The following is a 26,404-nucleotide window of genomic DNA, read 5'->3' as shown; positions in this document are numbered from 1 at the left end:
CACCACGTCTGTCCAGGGGCCGAGTGGACACGCCCACCACGTCTGTCCAGGGGCCGAGCGGACACGCCCACCACGTCTGTCCAGGGGCCGAGCGGACACGCCCACCACGTCTGTCCAGGGGCCGAGCGGACACGCCCACCACGTCTGTCCAGGGGCCGAGCGGACACGCCCACCACGTCTGTCCAGGGGCCGAGTGGACACGCCCACCACGTCTGTCCAGGGGCCGAGTGGACACGCCCACCACGTCTGTCCAGGGGCCGAGTGGACACGCCCACCACGTCTGTCCAGGGGCCGAGTGGACACGCCCACCACGTCTGTCCAGGGGCCGAGTGGACACGCCCACCACGTCTGTCCAGGGGCCGAGCGGACACGCCCACCACGTCTGTCCAGGGGCCGAGCGGACACGCCCACCACGTCTGTCCAGGGGCCGAGCGGACACGCCCACCACGTCTGTCCAGGGGCCGAGCGGACACGCCCACCACGTCTGTCCAGGGGCCGAGTGTCATAGAAAACACAGAAAATGAAGGTGTTTTGGGGCGAAGTATTTGAGTCTCTAACGTGAGACTTTACATCAAAGTTCAAGAGGTGAAATATGCACAAGTTATGGAAGAAGAAGAAGATGAAGATGAAGATGAAACCGGGAAAGAACAATGAGCTCATGATTTCATGCTCAGTCACACACAGTTTCCTTCATGTTGGAGGTTATTGCAGTGAGCTCTGGTCTGGGCCAGATCTTTGGACTCTCTGGACCCAGTCAGGTCCCTGCAGAGGGAGCCCGCTCTGGAAGTACTTCCAAGACCAAAGTCCAAGGGAAAATAATGAATGTCCTTCACTGAATCACAGATAAATCCACACACACTCCCCATCTCCACTGTTTGGCCTGGGAAAGTTCCAGAATGTGGCTTTAAACGTATCTTCCTCTCCACAAAGGATGGGCCATGTAAATATACTTTTAACGATCCTTAACTTTTCACTTTTCACTTCCTGTGTCTTTATCTACTTTTATAACACTTTTATCATTTGAGGCATGTTTAATCTCCACAGATCTGACCAGGAACATCTGCTCGTCACCGTGGAGATGATGTAATCCTCAAAGGCATCAAAGTTAACTTTGTAAGAACTGATGGAACCTGACACTGGGCGGGGCTGCTCAGCCTCAGAGTCCTGCACGGACAAGAATGAAACATTATTATTCTGCAGGTTTTATTACAGTTTTGAGACACAAACTGTGAGTGGTGAATTATAACAGTTCCACTTCTTTCAGGAGTTTGAGTTTCTACGTTTTCTTTAAAGAATTACAATCTGTTGGTGCACGATTCTGAAACGATTCAGTTGTAAACATCTGGACAAACCAGACGTTTAGACGTTTCATCCAGAAGGTCAATCTGCTCCAGAACTCTGATATTTATCCCACTGGGCGGAGCCTCCTGATGCTTGCCTGTTGTGTTCATCTGTTTGATTTCACTATGTCAAGTGTCTAAGGCAGTGGTCCACAAACTACGGCCCGCGGGCCACATCCGGCCCCACAAGCTTGTCCAAGTTATATTAAAAAAAACTTTAAAAACTTGCCGTAGTCTTTATTAGACAGAAGATGGAAAGAGAAAGAAAGGAAGAAGAATGATGAGAGAGAAAGGAGGACATGCAGTAAATGTCGGAGTCGGGATTCAAACTCATGATACTGTGGCTGTTCATTTGACCTTTCGCCTGTAATGCCCACATTTCCCCAAGAGATGGCACTGTTCCCTCTAAACTGCGCAGCTGCTGCACATGAATTACAGCTTTTGATTCTTACACTCTCTGTTCCAGAAGTCGATGACTTCATCTGTTTGATTGAAATGAGTTGTTAAAAGGTGGAAACACCAGAAGAAGTAAAAACAAACACTTACGTCACTTGGAGTCGTTTTATTACAGTTTTCACACATTTCTTCATGTTCCAGTTCCAGCTGCTTCACTTTGTCTAATTCAAGTGGAATAATAGTGATGATAGTGATGATAGTGATGATAGTGATGATAGTGATAGTGATGATAGTGATGATAGTGATGATAGTGATGATAGTGATAGTGATGATAGTGATGATAGTGATGATAGTGATGATAGTGATGATAGTGATGATAGTGATAATAGTGATGATAGTGATGATAGTGATGATAGTGATGATCGTGATGATCGTGATGATCGTGATAGTGATGATAGTGATGATAGTGGTGATGATGATAGTGATGATAGTGATGATAGTGATGATAGTGATAGTGATGATAGTGGTGATGATGATAGTGATGATAGTGATGATAGTGATGATAGTGATAGTGATGATAGTGATGATAGTGATGATAGTGATAGTGATGATAGTGATGATAGTGATAGTGATGATAGTGATGATAGTGATGATAGTGATAGTGATGATAGTGATAGTGATGATAGTGATAGTGATGATAGTGATGATAGTGATGATAGTGATAATAGTGATGATAGTGATGATAGTGATGATAGTGATGATAGTGATGATAGTGATGATAGTGATGATAGTGATGATAGTGATGATAGTGATGATAGTGATGATAGTGGTGATAGTGGTGATAGTGGTGATAGTGATGATAGTGATGATAGTGATGATAGTGATGATAGTGATAGTGATGATAGTGATGATAGTGATGATAGTGATGATAGTGATGATAGTGGTGATAGTGATGATAGTGATGATAGTGATGATAGTGATGATAGTGGTGATAGTGGTGATAGTGATGATAGTGATGATAGTGATGATAGTGATGATAGTGATAATAGTGATGATAGTGGTGATAGTGATGATAGTGATGATCGTGATAGTGATGATAGTGATGATAGTGATGATAGTGATGATAGTGATGATAGTGATAGTGATGATAGTGATAGTGATGATAGTGATAGTGATGATAGTGATGATAGTGATGATAGTGATAATAGTGATGATAGTGATGATAGTGATAATAGTGATAATAGTGATAATAGTGATGATAGTGATGATAGTGATGATAGTGATGATAGTGATAATAGTGATGATAGTGATGATAGTGATGATAGTGATGATAGTGGTGATAGTGGTGATAGTGGTGATAGTGGTGATAGTGGTGATAGTGATGATAGTGATGATAGTGATGATAGTGATGATAGTGATGATAGTGGTGATAGTGGTGATAGTGGTGATAGTGGTGATAGTGGTGATAGTGATGATAGTGATGATAGTGGTGATAGTGATGATAGTGATGATAGTGATGATAGTGATGATAGTGATGATAGTGATGATAGTGATGATAGTGATGATAGTGATGATAGTGATGATAGTGATGATAGTGATTAGTCATTGCATCGTTTTTAATATCCTAAAAAAGGGAAAATCTTTGAAGCTTGGTTTGGAAAGAAAGCTGCAAAATATCTCCATTTTCATCAAAAAGAGATTTGAAACAACAACAGCTTAAAAGCAGTAAAATGTTGATAAAACTGAACTAAACTAAACTAAACTAAACTGAGGCATTTAAATGGACTGAAATTCACATTCTTGTAAAAACTGATGCTCATTAATAAACAAACATTTCAGAGCTTGAAACGTTCTCGTGTCTGAGACGTTTGTGTTGGAAACAGAAAGTCACATGTTCAAAATGAACAAAGAACAAGAATCAGAGAAAGTTCTTCATGTTTCTTCAGGTCTGATTGTTATGGCCACATCCAGAGTCATGTAGGTCAAAGGTCAAAGGTCATGGGTTTAAGTCCCGCTCCAGCGCTCAGCCCCAGAAGCGCTGCCGTCCTTGGGGCGGGGCCTGCTCGCTCTGCGTTTGGCTGAAAACACCTCCATTCATCTCCATGGTAACCAGGAAGTACAGATTGACAGCCATCATGGTGAGGGACGGAAGAAAGGACAAGCCAAACCCAAAGGCCCGGACACTGCTCTGGAACGCTGCAGCCACCCAGTACACCAGCCTGTGGACCAGAGGACGGCACCTTTAGGGCTGCACGGGACCTGTGCCCGGGACTCTACGGAACGCGTGCCCGGGACTCTACGGGACCTGTGCCCGGGACTCTACGGGACGCGTGCCCGGGACTCTACGGGACGCGTGCCCGGGACTCTACGGGACCTGTGCCCGGGACTCTACGGGACGCGTGCCCGGGACTCTACGGGACCTTTGCCTGGGACTCTACGGGACGTGTGTCTGGGACTCTACGGGACGCGTGCCTGGGACTCTACGGGACGCGTGCCTGGGACTCTACGGGACGCGTGCCTGGGACTCTACGGGACGCGTGCCTGGGACTCTACGGGACCTTTGCCTGGGACTCTACGGGACGTGTGTCTGGGACTCTACGGGACGCGTGCCTGGGACTCTACGGGACGCGTGCCCGGGACTCTACGGGACCTGTGCCCGGGACTCTACGGGACCTGTGCCCGGGACTCTACGGGACGCGTGCCTGGGACTCTACGGGACCTTTGCCTGGGACTCTACGGGACGTGTGTCTGGGACTCTACGGGACGCGTGCCTGGGACTCTACGGGACGCGTGCCTGGGACTCTACGGGACGCGTGCCTGGGACTCTACGGGACGCGTGCCTGGGACTCTACGGGACCTTTGCCTGGGACTCTACGGGACGCGTGCCTGGGACTCTACGGGACGCGTGCCTGGGACTCTACGGGACGCGTGCCTGGGACTCTACGGGACGCGTGCCTGGGACTCTACGGGACGCGTGCCTGGGACTCTACGGGACCTTTGCCTGGGACTCTACGGGACGCGTGCCTGGGACTCTACGGGACGCGTGCCTGGGACTCTACGGGACGCGTGCCTGGGACTCTACGGGACCTTTGCCCGGGACTCTACGGGACGCGTGCCCGGGACTCTACGGGACCTTTGCCTGGGACTCTACGGGACGCGTGCCCGGGACTCTACGGGACCTTTGCCTGGGACTCTACGGGACGCGTGCCTGGGACTCTACGGGACGCGTGCCTGGGACTCTACGGGACCTTTGCCTGGGACTCTACGGGACGCGTGCCTGGGACTCTACGGGACGCGTGCCTGGGACTCTACGGGACGCGTGCCTGGGACTCTACGGGACGCGTGCCTGGGACTCTACGGGACGCGTGCCTGGGACTCTACGGGACCTTTGCCTGGGACTCTACGGGACGCGTGCCCGGGACTCTACGGGACCTTTGCCTGGGACTCTACGGGACGCGTGCCCGGGACTCTACGGGACGTGTTATTGCGTTACCGTGTAACCATAGTAACGGTGTTACTGCTGCGTTGCCGCGTTACTGGCCCTTTAAACACTCGTCACATGTGGAACTGCAATGAACGCGTTTGTGAGCTTCTTTCACAAACCAGACGTGTCCTCCAGGACGACATCAACAATGTCCTTAGACACGTGTCCCAGCGTCCCGTGTCCTTAGACACATGTCCCAGCGTCCCGTGTCCTAAGACACGTGTCCCAGCGTCCCGTGTCCTTAGACACGTGTCCCAGCGTCCCGTGTCCTAAGACACGTGTCCCAGCGTCCCGTGTCCTTAGACACGTGTCCCAGCGTCCCGTGTCCTAAGACACGTGTCCCAGCGTCCCGTGTCCTTAGACACATGTCCCAGCGTCCCGTGTCCTTAGACACATGTCCCAGCGTCCCGTGTCCTAAGACACGTGTCCCAGCGTCCCGTGTCCTTAGACACATGTCCCAGCGTCCCGTGTCCTTAGACACATGTCCCAGCGTCCCCTGCTTTACATAAACTTGCACTAAACAAGTGACATTTACAACATTAATGTTACATTTTCCTACGACTCATTTGTCTGCTCGGGACGTGCACGAGAGGGGGAGGAGTCACTGAGTGTTGAGGGCGTGGCCTCAGGTGCTTCAATAAATAAATAAATAAATAAATAAATAAATAAATGTACCGTCCGAGGAGGAAGAGCACAGTGAGGAGAGGCACCAGTTTGAGCTGGTCCTGGCTCAGGTACGTCGCCATGACAACCAGCTGCAGGAAGTAAAGCAGAAAGAGGTGGGCGGAGTCAGACACAAAGCCCAGGTGAACGCTGACGTGAGCCGCGCCCTTCAGCCCCTCAGTCTCACACAGAGAGTGGACCTGTCCCGAGTGCAGCCGGGACACGCCCAGGACCAGGTACCCTGCAAGACAAGACAGCAGGGGGCGCCCCTGTCAAGCACAGCACAGGACGGTCCAGCGCAGGACGGTCCAGCGCAGGACGGTCCAGGACAGACTACAGCTCTTTCCCAAACAGGACCTTCTCACTTAGACACTTTTGGGAAAGGGCCCGTTTGGGAAAGGGCCCGTTTGAGAAAGGGCCCGTTTGAGAAAGGGCCCGTTTGAGAAAGGGCCCGTTTGAGAAAGGGCCCGTTTGAGAAAGGGCCCGTTTGAGAACCAGAGGCGGACTCACCCAGTGCAACAGGGAGTGTGGCAAAAACAGAGCAGCGCAGTGTGTAGACCAGCCTGAGGGGGGCGCCGTCCATCACAGGAGCATCAAAGGGAACAAAGACATAAGCGCCCCACAACAGGAAGGGGAAGAGCAGAGCCGACGTCCCGAGAGACACCGCCATCTTCAGGAGGACGCGCTCACTGCAGCAGTGTCCTGAAGGGACAGCACAGGAGCTTTGTAGTCATGACAACACACACATGACACACACACACATGACACACACACACATGACACACACACACACACGACACACACACACACACACACACACACATGACACACACACACATGACACACACACACATGACACACACACACATGACACACACACACACATGACACACACACACATGACAAACACACACACATGACACACACACACATGACACACACACACATGACACACACACACACATGACACACACACACATGACACACACACACACATGACACACACACACACATGACACACACACACACATGACACACACACATACACACACACACATGACACACACACACATGACACACACACACATGACACACACACACACATGACACACACACACATGACACACACATGACACACACACACATGACACACACACACATGACAAACACACACACATGACACACACACACATGACACACACACACATGACACACACACACACATGACACACACACACATGACACACACACACACATGACACACACACACACATGACACACACACATACACACACACACATGACACACACACACATGACACACATGACACACACACACACATGACACACACACACATGACACACACATGACACACACACACATGACACACACACACACACACACACACATGACACACACACACACACATGACACACACACACACACACACATGACACACACACACACACACACATGACACACACACACACATATGACACACACACATGACACACACACACACACACACATGACACACACACACATGACACACACACACACATGACACACACACACACACGACACACACATGACACACACACACATGACACACACAACACACACACAACAACACACACACACACACCACAACACACACACACACACACACACGTGACACACACACACACGACACACACACAACAACACACATGACAACACACACGACAACACACACACGACAACACACACATGACACACACACACATGACACACACGACACACACACACATGACACACACGCGGCAACACACACACACACACGACAACACACACAACACACACACGACAACACACACACACACGACAACACACACAACACATACACGACAACACACACACACACATGACACACACACACATGACACACACACACATGACACACACACACACATGACACACACACACACATGACACACACACACACACAACACACACACACACACACACACATATGACAACACACATGACACACACACACGCGGCAACACACACACACACGACAACACACAACACACACACGACAACACACACACACACGACAACACACACACACACGACAACACACACACACACGACAACACACACACGACAACACACAACACATACACGACAACACACACACACGACAACACACACACACACACATGACACACACACACATGACACACACATGACACACACGACACACACACACACAACACACACACACACACACACACACGGCAACACACACACACCCACACACACACACACATGACACACACACACACACACACACACGACACACACACACACACACACACACACACACACACACACATGACACACACACACACACAACACACACACACACACACACACACACACACACACACATGACACACACACACATGACACACACACACATGACACACACACACATGACACACACACACACATGACACACACACACATGACAAACACACACACATGACACACACACACATGACACACACACACATGACACACACACACACATGACACACACACACATGACACACACACACACATGACACACACACACACATGACACACACACACACATGACACACACACATACACACACACACATGACACACACACACATGACACACACACACATGACACACACACACACATGACACACACACACATGACACACACATGACACACACACACATGACACACACACACATGACAAACACACACACATGACACACACACACATGACACACACACACATGACACACACACACACATGACACACACACACATGACACACACACACACATGACACACACACACACATGACACACACACATACACACACACACATGACACACATGACACATGACACACATGACACACACACACACATGACACACACACACATGACACACACATGACACACACACACATGACACACACACACACACACACACACATGACACACACACACACACATGACACACACACACACACACACATGACACACACACACACACACACACATGACACACACACACACATATGACACACACACATGACACACACACACACACACACATGACACACACACACATGACACACACACACATGACACACACACACACACGACACACACATGACACACACACACATGACACACACAACACACACACAACAACACACACACACACACCACAACACACACACACACACACACACACACACGTGACACACACACACACGACACACACACAACAACACACATGACAACACACACGACAACACACACACGACAACACACACATGACACACACACATGACACACACGACACACACACACATGACACACACGCGGCAACACACACACACACACGACAACACACACAACACACACACGACAACACACACACACACGACAACACACACAACACATACACGACAACACACACACACACATGACACACACACACATGACACACACACACATGACACACACACACACATGACACACACACACACATGACACACACACACACACAACACACACACACACACACACACATATGACAACACACATGACACACACACACGCGGCAACACACACACACACGACAACACACAACACACACACGACAACACACACACACACGACAACACACACACACACGACAACACACACACACACGACAACACACACACGACAACACACAACACATACACGACAACACACACACACGACAACACACACACACACACATGACACACACACACATGACACACACATGACACACACACACACGACACACACACACACACATGACACACACATGACACACACGACACACACACACACAACACACACACACACACACACACACGGCAACACACACACACCCACACACGGCAACACACACACACCCACACACCACAACACACACACACATGACACACACACACACACAAATGACACACACACACACACACACACACATGACAACACACATGACACACACACATGACACACACACACACGACACACACATGACACACACACACACGACACACACACACACATGACACACACGACACACACACACACACACAACAACACAAACACACACACACACGGCAACACACACACACACACACCACAACACACACACACACACATGACACACACACACACACGACACACACACACACATACACACATGACAACACACACACGACAACACACACACGACAACACACACACACACACACGACACACACACACACGACACACACACACACATGACAACACACACACGACAACACACACACGACAACACACACACACACACATGACACACACACACACATGACACACACACACACGACACACACACACACGACAACACACACACGACAACACACACACACACGACAACACACACAACACACACACGACAACACACAACACATACACGACAACACACACACACACACATGACACACACACACACAAATGACACACACACACACACACACACACACATGACACACACATGACACACACATGACACATGACACACACACACGGCAACACACACACACACACAACACACACACGCACGCACAACCTTTTGAAAACAGTTTTGATAATGGAGTCGTTTAAGACCCTAAAGTTCCAGGACAAACAATATTTCACCTGAAATTAGATGAAGACAATGTGAACCCAAAGGTCATGTCAGGTCAGATAAGGTCAGGTCAGATAAGGTCAGGTCAGATAAGGTCAGGACAGATAAGGTCAGGACAGATAAGGTCAGGACAGAAGGTCAGGTCAGATAAGGTCAGGTCAGATAAGGTCAGGTCAGATAAGGTCAGGACAGATAAGGTCAGGACAGATAAGGTCAGGACAGATAAGGTCAGGACAGATAAGGTCAGGTCAGATAAGGTCAGGACAGATAAGGTCAGGTCAGATAAGGTCAGGTCAGATAAGGTCAGGACAGATAAGGTCAGGACAGATAAGGTCAGGACAGAAGGTCAGGTCAGATAAGGTCAGGTCAGATAAGGTCAGGTCAGATAAGGTCAGGACAGAAGGTCAGGACAGATAAGGTCAGGACAGATAAGGTCAGGACAGAAGGTCAGGTCGGATAAGGTCAGGTCGGATAAGGTCAGGTCAGATAAGGTCAGGTCAGATAAGGTCAGGTCAGGTCAGGACAGATAAGGTCAGGACAGAAGGTCAGGTCAGATAAGGTCAGGACAGATAAGGTCAGGACAGATAAGGTCAGGACAGATAAGGTCAGGTCAGATAAGGTCAGGACAGAAGGTCAGGTCAGATAAGGTCAGGACAGATAAGGTCAGGACAGAAGGTCAGGTCAGATAAGGTCAGGACAGATAAGGTCAGGACAGAAGGTCAGGTCAGATAAGGTCAGGTCAGATAAGGTCAGGTCGGATAAGGTCAGGACAGAAGGTCAGGTCGGATAAGGTCAGGTCAGATAAGGTCAGGACAGATAAGGTCAGGACAGAAGGTCCGGTCGGATAAGGTCAGGTCAGATAAGGTCAGGTCAGATAAGGTCAGGACAGATAAGGTCAGGACAGATAAGGTCAGGACAGATAAGGTCAGGACAGAAGGTCAGGTCGGATAAGGTCAGGTCGGATAAGGTCAGGTCAGATAAGGTCAGGACAGAAGGTCAGGACAGATAAGGTCAGGACAGATAAGGTCAGGACAGATAAGGTCAGGACAGATAAGGTCAGGACAGAAGGTCAGGTCAGATAAGGTCAGGTCAGATAAGGTCAGGACAGATAAGGTCAGGACAGAAGGTCAGGTCAGATAAGGTCAGGACAGAAGGTCAGGTCAGATAAGGTCAGGTCAGATAAGGTCAGGTCAGATAAGGTCAGGTCAGATAAGGTCAGGACAGATAAGGTCAGGACAGAAGGTCAGGTCGGATAAGGTCAGGTCGGATAAGGTCAGGTCAGATAAGGTCAGGACAGAAGGTCAGGACAGATAAGGTCAGGACAGATAAGGTCAGGACAGAAGGTCAGGTCGGATAAGGTCAGGTCGGATAAGGTCAGGACAGATAAGGTCAGGACAGAAGGTCAGGTCGGATAAGGTCAGGTCGGATAAGGTCAGGTCAGATAAGGTCAGGTCAGATAAGGTCAGGTCAGGTCAGGACAGATAAGGTCAGGACAGAAGGTCAGGTCAGATAAGGTCAGGACAGATAAGGTCAGGACAGATAAGGTCAGGACAGATAAGGTCAGGTCAGATAAGGTCAGGACAGAAGGTCAGGTCAGATAAGGTCAGGTCAGATAAGGTCAGGACAGATAAGGTCAGGACAGATAAGGTCAGGACAGATAAGGTCAGGACAGATAAGGTCAGGACAGAAGGTCAGGTCGGATAAGGTCAGGTCGGATAAGGTCAGGTCAGATAAGGTCAGGACAGAAGGTCAGGACAGATAAGGTCAGGACAGATAAGGTCAGGACAGAAGGTCAGGTCAGATAAGGTCAGGTCAGATAAGGTCAGGACAGATAAGGTCAGGACAGAAGGTCAGGTCAGATAAGGTCAGGACAGAAGGTCAGGTCAGATAAGGTCAGGACAGATAAGGTCAGGACAGATAAGGTCAGGACAGAAGGTCAGGTCGGATAAGGTCAGGTCGGATAAGGTCAGGTCAGATAAGGTCAGGTCAGATAAGGTCAGGTCAGGTCAGGACAGATAAGGTCAGGACAGAAGGTCAGGTCAGATAAGGTCAGGACAGATAAGGTCAGGACAGATAAGGTCAGGTCAGATAAGGTCAGGACAGATAAGGTCAGGACAGAAGGTCAGGTCAGATAAGGTCAGGTCAGATAAGGTCAGGTCGGATAAGGTCAGGACAGAAGGTCAGGTCGGATAAGGTCAGGTCAGATAAGGTCAGGACAGATAAGGTCAGGACAGAAGGTCAGGTCGGATAAGGTCAGGTCAGATAAGGTCAGGTCAGATAAGGTCAGGACAGAAGGTCAGGGCAGATAAGGTCAGGACAGATAAGGTCAGGACAGAAGGTCAGGTCAGATAAGGTCAGGACAGATAAGGTCAGGACAGATAAGGTCAGGACAGATAAGGTCAGGTCAGATAAGGTCAGGACAGATAAGGTCAGGACAGATAAGGTCAGGACAGATAAGGTCAGGTCAGAAGGTCAGGTCAGATAAGGTCAGGTCAGATAAGGTCAGGACAGATAAGGTCAGGACAGATAAGGTCAGGTCAGATAAGGTCAGGACAGATAAGGTCAGGACAGATAAGGTCAGGACAGATAAGGTCAGGACAGATAAGGTCAGGTCAGATAAGGTCAGGACAGATAAGGTCAGGACAGATAAGGTCAGGACAGATAAGGTCAGGACAGATAAGGTCAGGACATAGGTTTAGGTCTTATGGCTTTTTTCTACATTTTCAATTCTGGAAATCAGCCCATCTTTCTACAGGTTTTCCTGGAAGTGTGGAACATTCTACATGACCCCACCCACCTGGACATGACCCCACCCACCTGGAGATGACCCCACCCACCTTGAGATGACCCCACCCACCTTGAGATGACCCCACCCACCTGGAGATGACCCCACCCACCTGGAGATGACCCCACCCACCTGGAGATGACCCCACCCACCTTGAGATGACCCCACCCACCTGGAGATGACCCCACCCACCTGGAGATGACCCCACCCACCTGGAGATGACCCCACCCACCTGGAGATGACTCCTCCTCTGGCCACTCCTCCTGGATATAGTGCTGCTGGAGGAAGGGTCGACTCTCAGCCTCGGTTTCCCATGATGCCTTGGTGTTGGTGGAGGTGGGGAGGAAAACTTGAGCTGCGTTCACAGGGAGCGTGTTTTCCTGCCAGGCTCCACCCCCCGGGGATGACATCATCACCTGGCTCTCAGTCCAGCCTCCACAGACTCCACCTCCTGGAGACTTGAACTCTGACATCTGGATTCAAACCAGTCAAAGGGTCAGTTTCCCTCCACTCACTGCCCTTTAGTTTAGAGACTGACCAGGACCAGAGCACATGGAGCGCACTGACCACTGACCACTGACCGCTGACGAGAGCGCGACAAACTGGACCGAGCGTGTTTGTTTAACCTGCTGGTCCACAGACAACTTTAGAGGAGAGACAGGGCGGTCCCAAGAGTCTCTAAAAGCACAGTAGGAGGTAGAGCCTTCTGGTGGTCCCAAGAGTCTCTAAAAGCACAGTAGGAGGTAGAGTCCTGTCCATGTTAAAGAGGCGACACAGTCTCTTCATTTAAGTCCAGGCTTAAAACGTTCCTCTTTGAAATGACTTATGGTCAGACCAGTTATGAACAGAAATATAAAGCTACAGTTTCAGCTCCGCTGCCCTAGCAGCAACTCTGGGGGAAGTACGAGCTCTGTCCTCTGATAAAGACTTATTCTATCAAACTATATTTACTATTTGATTTGACTTGTGTTTGTTCATTATCTCTTCTTCTTCTCTCACACTCACACGGGGGTCATGACCTGTTCATAACCGTTTGCACTGGTCATTGTACTGACCACACAGTAAAGTTTGTGTATTTATGAAGTAAATGTAGGTAATTTTATGTTTTATGCATGCCTTATTTTATACTAGTTTATATTTTACTCATTAGTGAGTCTCTTGACGCTGAAACAAGTTTCTAGTTTGTGACTTGTCATGGCAAACATCTTATTCTGACCCTCAATCACTTTCAGATTCGTGTGAGACTCTTGTGCTTGTGACGAGCTCTTCTAGTTCTGTCTTTGACTCACGTTGTGGGATTTCAACAATATTATTTTAACATTTCCTTTTAACATCGATACGTGTATTGTACGTGCTGTCCCCCCCCGTCTGTAAATACCCCCCCCCCTTATTGTATATGTCAAAGCGTCTTTGGGTCTCTGAAAAGCGCTATGTAAATAAAAGTTATTATTATTATTTCAACATCAGGTCTGACCCCCCCACAGGTCTGACCTCACAGGTATGACCCCCCCACAGGTATGACCCCCCCACAGGTCTGACCTCACAGGTATGACCCCCCCACAGGTCTGACCCCCCCACAGGTCTGACCTCACAGGTCTGACCCCCCCACAGGTCTGACCCCCCCACAGGTCTGACCCCCCCACAGGTCTGACCTCACAGGTCTGACCCCCCCACAGGTCTGACCCCCCCACAGGTCTGACCTCACAGGTCTGACCCCCCCACAGGTCTGACCCCCCCACAGGTCTGACCTCACAGGTCTGACCCCCCCACAGGTCTGACCTCACAGGTCTGACCTCACAGGTCTGACCCCCCCACAGGTCTGACCCCCCCACAGGTCTGACCCCCCCACAGGTCTGACCTCACAGGTCTGACCCCCCCACAGGTCTGACCCCCCCACAGGTCTGACCCCCTCACAGGTCTGACCCCCCCACAGGTCTGACCCCCCCACAGGTCTGACCCCCCCACAGGTCTGACCCCCCCACAGGTCTGACCTCACAGGTCTGACCCCCTCACACTCCTCACAGAAGTGCCGCCTCCCTGACGCACACAGCAGCCAATCAGAAAGCTTGCCGCTCTCACCGCGACGTGTACGTGACGTAAGTCACTTCCGTCGTGCCGTGGACAGCAAGGCCTGTGATTGGTTGATCCACACAGAAGGAGGAAATGTATTAAATAGTTTCAAACTGCTGAGGTTTGTCCACGAGCCTCATGAAAGTTTAGGGCGTGTCCACAGCGAAACTGATGGGCTATTTGACCGCCACGCGGCTCTGCAGCCACAGCCGAACGTTTAATGAGACAGTGAAACGCACCTGGAGCCGCAGAAGTCTGCGCCTAGAGGACACACGGAGGGGACACACGGGGAGACACACAGGGCGACACACGGAGGGGACACACGGGGAGACACGGAGGGGACACACGGGGCGACACACGGAGGGGACACACGGAGGAGACACACGGGGCGACACACGGAGGAGACACACGGGGCGACACACGGAGGGGACACACGGAGGAGACACACGGGGCGACACACGGAGGGGACACACGGAGGAGACACACGGGGCGACACACGGAGGAGACACACGGAGGGGACACACGGAGGAGACACACGGGGCGCGCGGACACGGGCCGCAGCCTACAATAGTCATGTGACGTCACACGGCTTGTACATAAAACATGTCGCGTTCGTTTCCGTTTCAGACTCGGGGAAGTTTCGGTCAGCGCGGGTCAGTATCGATCCAACTTACCACTCTGTCCATCCACTGTCCTGTCTGTCCCGTCCCGGACACTCAGACGCACCTGTTTCTGGATCACGTGTCTTCACCTGCCCAGGGCGCGTGTCTCCTCCTCCTCCTCCCTTGTACTCCAGTACTTCACAAGTTACTACTTCAAATGCGCGTGCGTGACACTGACACTTGCGCCTTCATCAAAAGGAGTTTGTGAGAAATGCACTTTATTATAAAACATACATAACTGAATGATATTGATCATTGAAATGAGACAGAGGCTCATTCTCTCTTTATGATTTAACCCCCACAGGTCTGACCCCCCTCACAGTAAAGATGACACTGCAGAGTAAAGTCTTTCTTTATTGACATCTCTCTCACCTGGAGAAGCCTGGCAGCTCTGTGAGGATCCTGTTCTTTCATCTCTCCAGCGCCTTCAACACCATCAGCTCCTGAGGGACAAGCTGGAGACGGCTCCTGAGGGACAAGCTGGAGACGGCTCCTGAGGGACAAGCTGGAGACGGCTGGTGTGGAGTACGACCTGCAGAGTGGATCCTGGACCACCTCACAGACCGACCCCAGTTTGTGAGAGCCCGAGACTGTGTCTGACACTCGGACCTGCAGTGTGGAGGACCTGCAGTGTGGGGGCCCTGCAGTGTGGGGGCCCTGCAGTGTGGGGGCCCTGCAGTGTGGGGGCCCTGCAGTGTGGGGACCTGCAGTGTGGGGGACCTGCAGTGTGGGGGCGCCCCAGGGCACTGTCCTCGCGCCCTCTCTCTTCACCCTCTACACTGCAGACCTCAGACATGGACAGTTGTGTCCTGCAGAAGTTCTCTGACCACTCTGCCATCATGGGACTCATCACAGACGATGATGTGGAGGACAGAGGACTGGAGCAGGACTTTGTGGAACCACCTCCTCATCAACGCGGAGAAGACCAAGGAGATGGTGGTGGACTTCCACAGAGGCCACGCCCCCCTCACCAGTGAACATCCAGGGACGGGACAGGCCACGCCCCCCTCACCAGTGAACATCCAGGGACAGGCCACGCCCCCCTCACCAGTGAACATCCAGGGACATTGAGAGAGTGACTCATACAAGGACCTGGTGTTCATCTGAACCACAAACTGGACTCATAACACAGACTGAACAGGAAGAGCCAGAGTCGGCTCCACCTCCTGAGGAGACTCAGGTCTTTTGGAGTGACAGGGCCGCTCCTGACAGGGCCGCTCCTGAAGACCTTCTCTGACTCTGTGGTGGCATCAGCTCCTGTAGGTGTGGCCTGCTGGAGCAGCAGCATCACAGAGAGGGAGAGGAAGAGGCTGGACAAAGTCATCAAGAAGTCCAGCTCCGTCCTGGGCTGTGCTCTGGACTCAGTGCAGGAGGTGGGGGACAGAAGGGTCCTGGCTAAACTCACATCTATGCTGGACCATGAGTCTCACCCCCTGCAGGACACTCTGTCCCCTGCAGGACACTCTGTCCGCTCTGGAGAGCAGCTTCAGTGACTGATCCACCCTCGCTGTGTGAAGGAAAGGTTTCGCAGGTCTTTCCTTCTGCTGCTGTCAGACTTTATAACAAACACTGCCCTGAACATGTGCAATACTGACCTAACCATGTGCAATTACTGTCGTGACACATGCAATGGTATTTATGTATTTATTTATTTGTATCTTTATTATTTTTCCCCTCCATCCCTTGTTGTGAAATGGGAGGTTTTGTTTATAGATCTTAAACTGAAAGTGTTTTTCAAACTTCCTATAAGTGATCTGTTCTTCTGTATCTACCTCTGTATCTACCTGCGTTGCAACAATGAAATTTCCCCATGTGGGACAATAAAGGAATATTTTATCTTATCTTATGTTCAGTAAAGACGAGTCAGAACACAAAAGACAAGAGACCAAAGCGCTCGCTCAGGCCTCTGGAGTGTCTCAGGAGAATGGACATGAACATAAGGACATAACAGAACCTCAGAGGGAAAGATAAGTCAATTCTGTCCCCTGTGTGTCAGATGTAGGGTCTGCACCCGTGTGGTCTGTCGTGTGTCAGATGTAGGGTCTGCACCCGTGTGGTCTGTCGTGTGTCAGATGTAGGGTCTGCATCCGTGTGGTCTGTCGTGTGTCAGATGTAGGGTCTGCACCCGTGTGGTCTGTCGTGTGTCAGATGTAGGGTCTGCACCCGTGTGGTCTGTCGTGTGTCAGATGTAGGGTCTGCACCCGTGTGGTCTGTCGTGTGTCAGATGTAGGGTCTGCACCCGTGTGGTCTGTCGTGTGTCAGATGTAGGGTCTGCACCCGTGTGGTCTGTTGTGTGTCAGATGTCGGGTCTGCACCCGTGTGGTCTGTCGTGTGTCAGATGTAGGGTCTGCACCCGTGTGGTCTGTCGTGTGTCAGATGTAGGGTCTGCACCCGTGTGGTCTGTCGTGTGTCAGATGTAGGGTCTGCACCCGTGTGGTCTGTCGTGTGTCAGATGTAGGGTCTGCACCCGTGTGGTCTGTCGTGTGTCAGATGTAGGGTCTGCACCCGTGTGGTCTGTCGTGTGTCAGATGTCGGGTCTGCACCCGTGTGGTCTGTCGTGTGTCAGATGTAGGGTCTGCACCCGTGTGGTCTGTCGTGTGTCAGATGTAGGGTCTGCACCCGTGTCGTCTGTCGTGTGTCAGATGTAGGGTCTGCACCCGTGTGGTCTGTCGTGTGTCAGATGTAGGGTCTGCACCCGTGTGGTCTGTCGTGTGTCAGATGTCGGGTCTGCACCCGTGTGGTCTGTCGTGTGTCAGATGTAGGGTCTGCACCCGTGTGGTCTGTCGTGTGTCAGATGTAGGGTCTGCACCCGTGTGGTCTGTTGTGTGTCAGATGTCGGGTCTGCACCCGTGTGGTCTGTCGTGTGTCAGATGTAGGGTCTGCACCCGTGTGGTCTGTCGTGTGTCAGATGTAGGGTCTGCACCCGTGTGGTCTGTCGTGTGTCAGATGTAGGGTCTGCACCCGTGTGGTCTGTCGTGTGTCAGATGTAGGGTCTGCACCCGTGTGGTCTGTCGTGTGTCAGATGTAGGGTCTGCACCCGTGTGGTCTGTTGTGTGTCAGATGTCGGGTCTGCACCCGTGTTGTCTGTCGTGTGTCAGATGTAGGGTCTGCACCCGTGTGGTCTGTCGTGTGTCAGATGTAGGGTCTGCACCCGTGTGGTCTGTCGTGTGTCAGATGTAGGGTCTGCACCCGTGTGGTCTGTCGTGTGTCAGATGTAGGGTCTGCACCCGTGTGGTCTGTCGTGTGTCAGATGTCGGGTCTGCACCCGTGTGGTCTGTTGTGTGTCAGATGTAGGGTCTGCACCCGTGTGGTCTGTTGTGTGTCAGATGTAGGGTCTGCACCCGTGTGGTCTGTTGTGTGTCAGATGTAGGGTCTGCACCCGTGTGGTCTGTTGTGTGTCAGATGTAGGGTCTGCACCCGTGTGGTCTGTCGTGTGTCAGATGTAGGGTCTGCACCCGTGTGGTCTGTTGTGTGTCAGATGTAGGGTCTGCACCCGTGTGGTCTGTTGTGTGTCAGATGTAGGGTCTGCACCCGTGTGGTCTGTTGTGTGTCAGATGTAGGGTCTGCACCCGTGTGGTCTGTTGTGTGTCAGATGTAGGGTCTGCACCCGTGTGGTCTGTCGTGTGTCAGATGTAGGGTCTGCACCCGTGTGGTCTGTCGTGTGTCAGATGTAGGGTCTGCACCCGTGTGGTCTGTCGTGTGTCAGATGTGGACATCAGTCACAAAAAGACCATAAACATGATTATTGCAGGTAAAATATATAATATAATGTATAAAAAACAGCCATAATGGCAACACCATGTCAGAAGAGCGTTCCACGAGGATGTAGTAGTACATGAACAGAATAGTAAACAGTAAATAGTAAATAGTAAAGTGAAGGTGGTTGAGGGCGTGGCAGGAGCCATGTCACTTGTTGTAGAACTTCTTGTTGAGGAGGAAGATCAGGAGGTTCACGTTGACTTTGGCTTTGTCAAACATTTTCATCACGGCCACGCCCTCATACTGCAGCTGCAGCAGGTCCTGCACACAGCAGTACAAGTACATGTGAGAAGTACTGTACATGTGAGAAGTACTGTATATGTGAGAAGTACTGTACATGTGAGAAGTACTGTATATGTGAGAAGTACTGTACATGTGAGAAGTACTGTATATGTGAGAAGTACTGTACATGTGAGAAGTACTACACATGTGAGAAGTACTGCACATGTACTGTACATGTGAGAAGTACTGTACATGTGAGAAGTACTGTATATGTGAGAAGTACTGTACATGTGAGAAGTACTGTACATGTGAGAAGTACTACACATGTGAGAAGTACTGCACATGTACTGTACATGTGAGAAGTACTGTACATGTGAGAAGTACTACACATGTGAGAAGTACTGTACATGTGAGAAGTACTGTATATGTGAGAAGTACTGTACATGTGAGAAGTACTGTACATGTGAGAAGTACTGCACATGTGAGAAGTACTACACATGTGAGAAGTACTGTACATGTGAGAAGTACTGTATATGTGAGAAGTACTGTACATGTGAGAAGTACTGTACATGTGAGAAGTACTGCACATGTACTGTACATGTGAGAAGTACTGTACATGTGAGAAGTACTGCTCATGTGAGAAGTACTGCTCATGTGAGAAGTACTGCACATGTGAGAAGTACTGCACATGTGAGAAGTACTGTACATGTGAGAAGTACTGCACATGTGAGAAGTACTGCACATGTGAGAAGTACTGTACATGTGAGAAGTACTGTACATGTGAGAAGTACTGCACATGTGAGAAGTACTGCACATGTGAGAAGTACTGTACATGTGAGAAGTACTGCACATGTGAGAAGTACTGTACGTACAGTACATGTGAGAAGTACTGTACATCTGAGAAGTACTGCCTGGTGTACAAGTACATGTGAAGTACTGCCTGGTGTACAAGTACATGTGAGAAATACTGCCTGGTGTACAAGTACATGTGAGAAGTACTGCCTGGTGTACTAGTACATGTGAGAAGTACTGCACATGTGAGAAGTACTGTACATGTGAGAAGTACTGCACATGTGAGAAGTACTGCACATGTGAGAAGTACTGTACATGTGAGAAGTACTGCACATGTGAGAAGTACTGCACATGTGAGAAGTACTGTACATGTGAGAAGTACTGTACATCTGAGAAGTACTCCCTGGTGTACAAGTACATGTGAGAAGTACTGCCTGGTGTACAAGTACATGTGAAGTACTGCCTGGTGTACAAGTACATGTGAGAAATACTGCCTGGTGTACAAGTACACGTGAGAAGTACTGCCTGGTGTACAAGTACACGTGAGAAGTACTGCCTGGTGTACAAGTACATGTGAGAAGTACTGCCTGGTGTACAAGTACACGTGAGAAGTACTGCCTGGTGTACAAGTACACGTGAGAAGTACTGCCTTTTTCAGATTTTTTGACAAACAGCAACTTGAAGGTGTTAAACTATGACAAATAGGGACATGAGAACATGTACTTCTGACATGAGAACATGTACTTCTGACATGAGAACATGTACTTCAGACATGAGAACATGTACTTCAGACATGAGAACATGTACTTCAGACATGAGAACATGTACTTCTGACATGAGAACATGTACTTCTGACATGAGAACATGTACTTCAGACATGAGAACATGTACTTCTGACATGAGAACATGTACTTCTGACATGAGAACATGTACTTCAGACATGAGAACATGTACTTCTGACATGAGAACATGTACTTCTGACATGAGAGCATGTACTTCTGACATGAGAACATGTACTTCAGACATGAGAACATGTACTTCTGACATGAGAACATGTACTTCTGACATGAGAGCATGTACTTCTGACATGAGAACATGTACTTCTGACATGAGAACATGTACTTCTGACATGAGAACATGTACTTCAGACATGAGAACATGTACTTCTGACATGAGAACATGTACTTCTGACATGAGAACATGTACTTCAGACATGAGAACATGTACTTCAGACATGAGAACATGTACTTCAGACATGAGAACATGTACTTCAGACATGAGAACATGTACTTCTGACATGAGTACATGTACTTCTGACATGAGAACATGTACTTCTGACATGAGAACATGTACTTGTGTTAGTCACATGTGGTTAAAGGTGTGGGAGGCGTGAGTTTACCTGGTATGTGACTGTGAACTCCTCCATCTGAACTCCCAGGAAGCGAGCTTTGACCCTGAAGTTGCCCTTCTCTGCACCAGGCACGATCTCGAAAAGAACATTCTTAAACCTGAAAGCAGCAGAGGAACCTCAGACCTCACAGAACCTCTCCACAGGGGGCGCTGTTCCTGCTTCACCATTATTGACTGTAGATTTTTTCATTGTTTTCTAACTTTCTGCAGATCAAACAGTTTCAGAACCCTCCGAGGGGACAGCTGTTGATAAATGGAATTGCATGAAACACTCACTGCGCCTGAGGCAGGTCCTGGATCTCCAGCAGCACTCCCTTCTCCTGCAGCCGTGTGGCACTGTAGCTTAGGGCCTTCTTCTTGTTCTTGTTCTCTGGGGCCTTCTGAGCGGTGACTTTCTCCAGGCAGGAGGTGATGTAGTGTCTGTAGAAGTCGATCTGCTCGCTCTGGAAGCTGCTTTTGGCCTGAAGGCTGTTGAGGGCGTGTCTGAGCCTCATCAGCTCCGTTCCTCGCCTCTGTCTGTGGAGCCTCTGCTGACGGACGTCCTGCAAACAGACACATCTGTCAGATGAAGCACGTTTGCATCTACTACAATGCTCAAGGGCACACCAATTGTTTCACAGTAAAATGTGTTTTTCCCCAGATACAGTGTTAAACTGCCTCACACTGAGCAGGGCCACACAATAAAGCATGTGTACAGAGAGAGCCTGCAGAGGCCTGCGGCGACAACAGAGGGTAGCGCTCCGAGGGCGAGGGCAGCGCTCCGAGGGCGAGGGCAGCGCTCCTTCTTTTGATGGGATGTTCTAAGCAGTGAAAGCTCTGATAGTGAAACACTTTTAAACTCTTCACTGTGAATCGTTAGGAATGTGAAGATTAGTTGCTGCAAATGAAATGAATGTGAGTCTGTTCAAACCAGGCACAGCACCTTTAAGCAGACAATAGAGTGAAGCGTACTTTTGCAATCATATTGAGTATAGCGCCCTCTGTGGTGGCAGACTGCAGCACTCCCTGCGTCTCCAGTTGGCGCAGGCATCGGAGAATCTTCCTCTTCTTCTGCTCCAGGCTCAGGTTGCTGTTGGCCATCAAAGACTCGTTCCTCTTCAGTTTTTCTGGGGTCTGCGCATCCTGCCGAGCACGACTCTGCACCAGCCAGTTGTGACGCTCCAACTGCAAGACCAGAGCCCCAGTTATTATGACATTTATTCTACTCAAACAACCCCTTCAAAATAACCCTGTTTGATGTCCACATTGAAGAGTTCAGGTTTTCACATAAACATAAAAGAGCAAGTGTTTCTCAGGAGAGATGTTTTCTGGTCCATGTCGACTTCAAATGTCCCAAACATACATATATAACCATCACAGGGACTTATAAAAACATGTAATATGGTCAAACTGTAATGAACTTCTCCTTTAATCTTGGAATGACTATGATTGCATGTTGTTTGTGGAGCGTGTGTGTCACACCTGCTGTTGGGACGCAGAGGAGCGAAGGATCTGGGCCAGAGAGTCGCCGGGCTGAGTCCGGATCACATCAATGACCATTTGCTTTGTGCTGAATAAAATAGAATAAATAGAACGATGTAAGCTTAAAGAGCTGGGTGAGGTCAAACGTGTCGGTCAGCAGCCTGACCTGAGCAGCAGACCTCGAGCGTCCGGTTGATCACGCTCATCACTGAAGATGTCAAATTTGTTGGTCAAAGTTAGAGACACCTCTGTTTTCCCCACATGAGTCGTGTCTCCAGAACATTCCTCTGCAAACAGAACAGAACTCACTCACAACTGATAGAAGAGGTTTAAGGACTTCAAGGATTAGAAGGTAAGTTCAGGTTCAAATATGAGAATGTGAAGTGCCACCTGCAGTTCCACTCAGCTCCTGCAGGGTGGACACAGAGCCCAGGTCTCGCAGCAGAGTTCTGAGAGGGTCAGCTGAGTCCGAACACAGGACTGACTGATGATCCACCAGGAGCTACACACACAGCGAGTTAAACCCTGAGCGTGTTCACAAAAAAGCCCCCTGAGGCTACCTGAGGCCCCCTGAGGCTCCCTGAGGCTCCCTGAGGCTCCCTGAGGCTCCCTGAAGCTCCCCCTGAGGCTCCCTGAGGCCCCCTGAAGCCCCCTCAGACTCCCTGAAGCCCCTTGAGGCTCCCTGAAGCCCCCTGAGGTCCGCTGAAGCCTCCTCAGGCTCCCTGAAGCCCCCCTGAGGCTCTGTGAAGCCCCCTGAGGCTCCCTGAAGCTCCCCCTGAGGCTCCCTGAGGCTCCCTGAGGCCCCCTGAAGCCCCCTCAGGCTCCCTGAAGCCCCCTCAGGCTCCCTGAAGCCCCTTGAGGCTCCCTGAAGCCCCCTGAGGTCCGCTGAAGCCTCCTCAGGCTCCCTGAAGCCCCCTTGAGGCTCCCTGAAGCCCCCTTGAGGCCCCTAGAAGCCCCCCGAGGCCCCCTGAGCTGTACCTGGTGTGTGTTGATCAGCTCGCTCAGGGAGATGTAGATGACCGGTTTATTCACATTCAACAGCTCTGAATATTCATCCACACTGAACCTGTCCTCCGGCTCGGGCACATCACACACTGCTGCCAGGAACTTCCTGTAAGACAGACCATGGATCTATTATACGCCCTCTAGTGACAACTACACGGTACTGAGCATGACACAGAGCAATATAAAACAAAGGCGTGGCATCCTTTAACCCAGCCATCACCAAATGACGGACCTCGGTCTTTCTGTCCGGACCCGTGACGCTGGCAAATTCACGAGATAGTCACTTTCATGGAGCATTTTTTTTTGTACGTCTGTTGTCTATATTGACACGGCGCTGCTACTCCAATAAATACGACAATATGGCATGTCCGGGGTTCAGAACCTGCACGGGGCTGAACAGCTGTAAGCTCCGCCGCGCGCCGCTCCCTCTGCCGCGCCAGTGAGTGACAAACAGAACTTCCTAACCCTAACCCTAACCTTAACCCTAACCTTAACCTTAACCCTAACCTTAACCTTAACCCTAACCTTAACCCTAACCTTAACCCTAACCTTAACCCTAACCTTAACCCTTAACCTTAACCTTAACCCTAACCTTAACCCTAACCTTAACCCTAACCTTAACCCGGCCGCGGCGCTCGGCCGGCACAAAAATAACATGGCTTTTTCGGCCGCGCGCCGCGGCACTGCAGACACTCCCTTAATTAACAACACGTTCAGCGTCACCTCTTCACATCATGAGCGCTAACACGTTCAGCGCTAACACGTTCAGCGTCACCTCTTGACATCATGAGCGCTAACACGTTCAGCGCTAACACGTTCAGCGTCACCTCTTCACATCATGAGCGCTAACACGTTCAGCGTCACCTCTTCACATCATGAGCGCTAACACGTTCAGCGCTAACACGTTCAGCGTCACCTCTTGACATCATGAGCGCTAACACGTTCAGCGCTAACACGTTCAGCGTCACCTCTTGACATCATGAGCGCTAACACGTTCAGCGCTAACACGTTCAGCGTCACCTCTTGACATCATGAGCGCTAACACGTTCAGCGTCACCTCTTGACATCATGAGCGCTAACACGTTCAGCGTCACCTCTTGACATCATGAGCGCTAACACGTTCAGCGCTAACACGTTCAGCGTCACCTCTTGACATCATGAGCGCTAACACGTTCAGCGCTAACACGTTCAGCGTCACCACAGACAGAGTTACAAAGTTAGGTACCTGAACTTCTGGTGGGAGTTTGTGATGTACAGGTTGAGCATGCGGACATGATGCCCATCTCCATGGAAACACTTGTTGGCGGCAGCATGCTGGAGCATGCGAGAAATTGCGGCCAAAAGGTGGCGCTGTTCAGGCGAGAGGGTGGAGCCCACAGAGCGGTCCAGAACATCAAAGCCATCCGGAGCCACCACGGCTGGGTTCATGTAGCGGTAGTACACCAGGTTCCCCACCAGCTGTGAACAGAGGGATGTGGTCAGCACTTCTGACCAGGCAGCACTTCTGGTCAGGCAGCACTTCTGACCAGTCAGCACTTCTGGTCAGGCAGCACTTCTGGTCAGGCAGCACTTCTGACCAGTCAGCACTTCTGGTCAGGCAGCACTTCTGG

The 26,404-nt window shown here is 50.3% G+C and overlaps 2 protein-coding genes across 2 annotated transcripts in view; both read right to left on the bottom strand.

Moving 5' to 3' along the window:
- Positions 1 to 3,706: 3,706 nt before the first annotated feature.
- LOC140373884 (transmembrane protein 79-like) lies at positions 3,707 to 13,886 on the bottom strand. The gene is made up of 4 exons (XM_072460587.1): positions 13,646 to 13,886; positions 6,394 to 6,585; positions 5,896 to 6,124; positions 3,707 to 3,955 (listed from the first exon to the last, which is right to left on the bottom strand). The coding sequence occupies exons 1-4, from the start codon at positions 13,884 to 13,886 to the stop codon at positions 3,760 to 3,762; spliced, it is 858 nt and encodes a 285-aa protein (XP_072316688.1). The 3' UTR covers positions 3,707 to 3,759.
- Positions 13,887 to 20,009: 6,123 nt separating this feature from the next.
- Positions 20,010 to 26,404, bottom strand: part of iqgap3 (IQ motif containing GTPase activating protein 3) — a 67,755-nt gene continuing 61,360 nt past the window's right edge. Inside the window, exons 29-37 of the mRNA XM_072460573.1 lie at positions 26,020 to 26,252; positions 24,768 to 24,900; positions 24,180 to 24,291; positions 23,956 to 24,076; positions 23,790 to 23,877; positions 23,280 to 23,492; positions 22,605 to 22,870; positions 22,318 to 22,426; positions 20,010 to 20,165 (exon numbers count right to left, since the gene is read on the bottom strand). Of these exons, the coding sequence (XP_072316674.1) occupies positions 20,052 to 20,165; positions 22,318 to 22,426; positions 22,605 to 22,870; positions 23,280 to 23,492; positions 23,790 to 23,877; positions 23,956 to 24,076; positions 24,180 to 24,291; positions 24,768 to 24,900; positions 26,020 to 26,252 (1,389 nt within the window). The 3' untranslated portion in view covers positions 20,010 to 20,051. The remainder of the gene's footprint in view (positions 20,166 to 22,317; positions 22,427 to 22,604; positions 22,871 to 23,279; positions 23,493 to 23,789; positions 23,878 to 23,955; positions 24,077 to 24,179; positions 24,292 to 24,767; positions 24,901 to 26,019; positions 26,253 to 26,404) is intronic.

The sequence above is a fragment of the Eucyclogobius newberryi genome, unplaced genomic scaffold, assembly GCF_026437365.1.
Source record: "Eucyclogobius newberryi isolate DKJ021-1_F unplaced genomic scaffold, fEucNew1.0.hap1 SCAF_3, whole genome shotgun sequence".
Classification (NCBI taxonomy): domain Eukaryota; kingdom Metazoa; phylum Chordata; class Actinopteri; order Gobiiformes; family Gobiidae; genus Eucyclogobius; species Eucyclogobius newberryi.
Note: the sequence above shows the minus strand (reverse complement) of the source record. Positions and strands in the feature narration are given on the sequence as shown.

What these genes read in the sequence shown, in the direction of transcription:
- LOC140373884 (XM_072460587.1), bottom strand. Translation starts at nt 13,886, where the DNA reads ATGTCAGAGTTCAAGTCTCCAGGAGGTGGAGTCTGTGGAGGCTGGACT. An exon ending in CACACTCCCTGTTGCACTGG is followed by an intron (nt 6,125 to 6,393) that starts GTGAGTCCGCCT and finishes CTTGTCTTGCAG; the next exon opens with GGTACCTGGTCCTGGGCGTG. An exon ending in GTGCTCTTCCTCCTCGGACG is followed by an intron (nt 3,956 to 5,895) that starts GTACATTTATTT and finishes TCTGGTCCACAG; the next exon opens with GCTGGTGTACTGGGTGGCTG.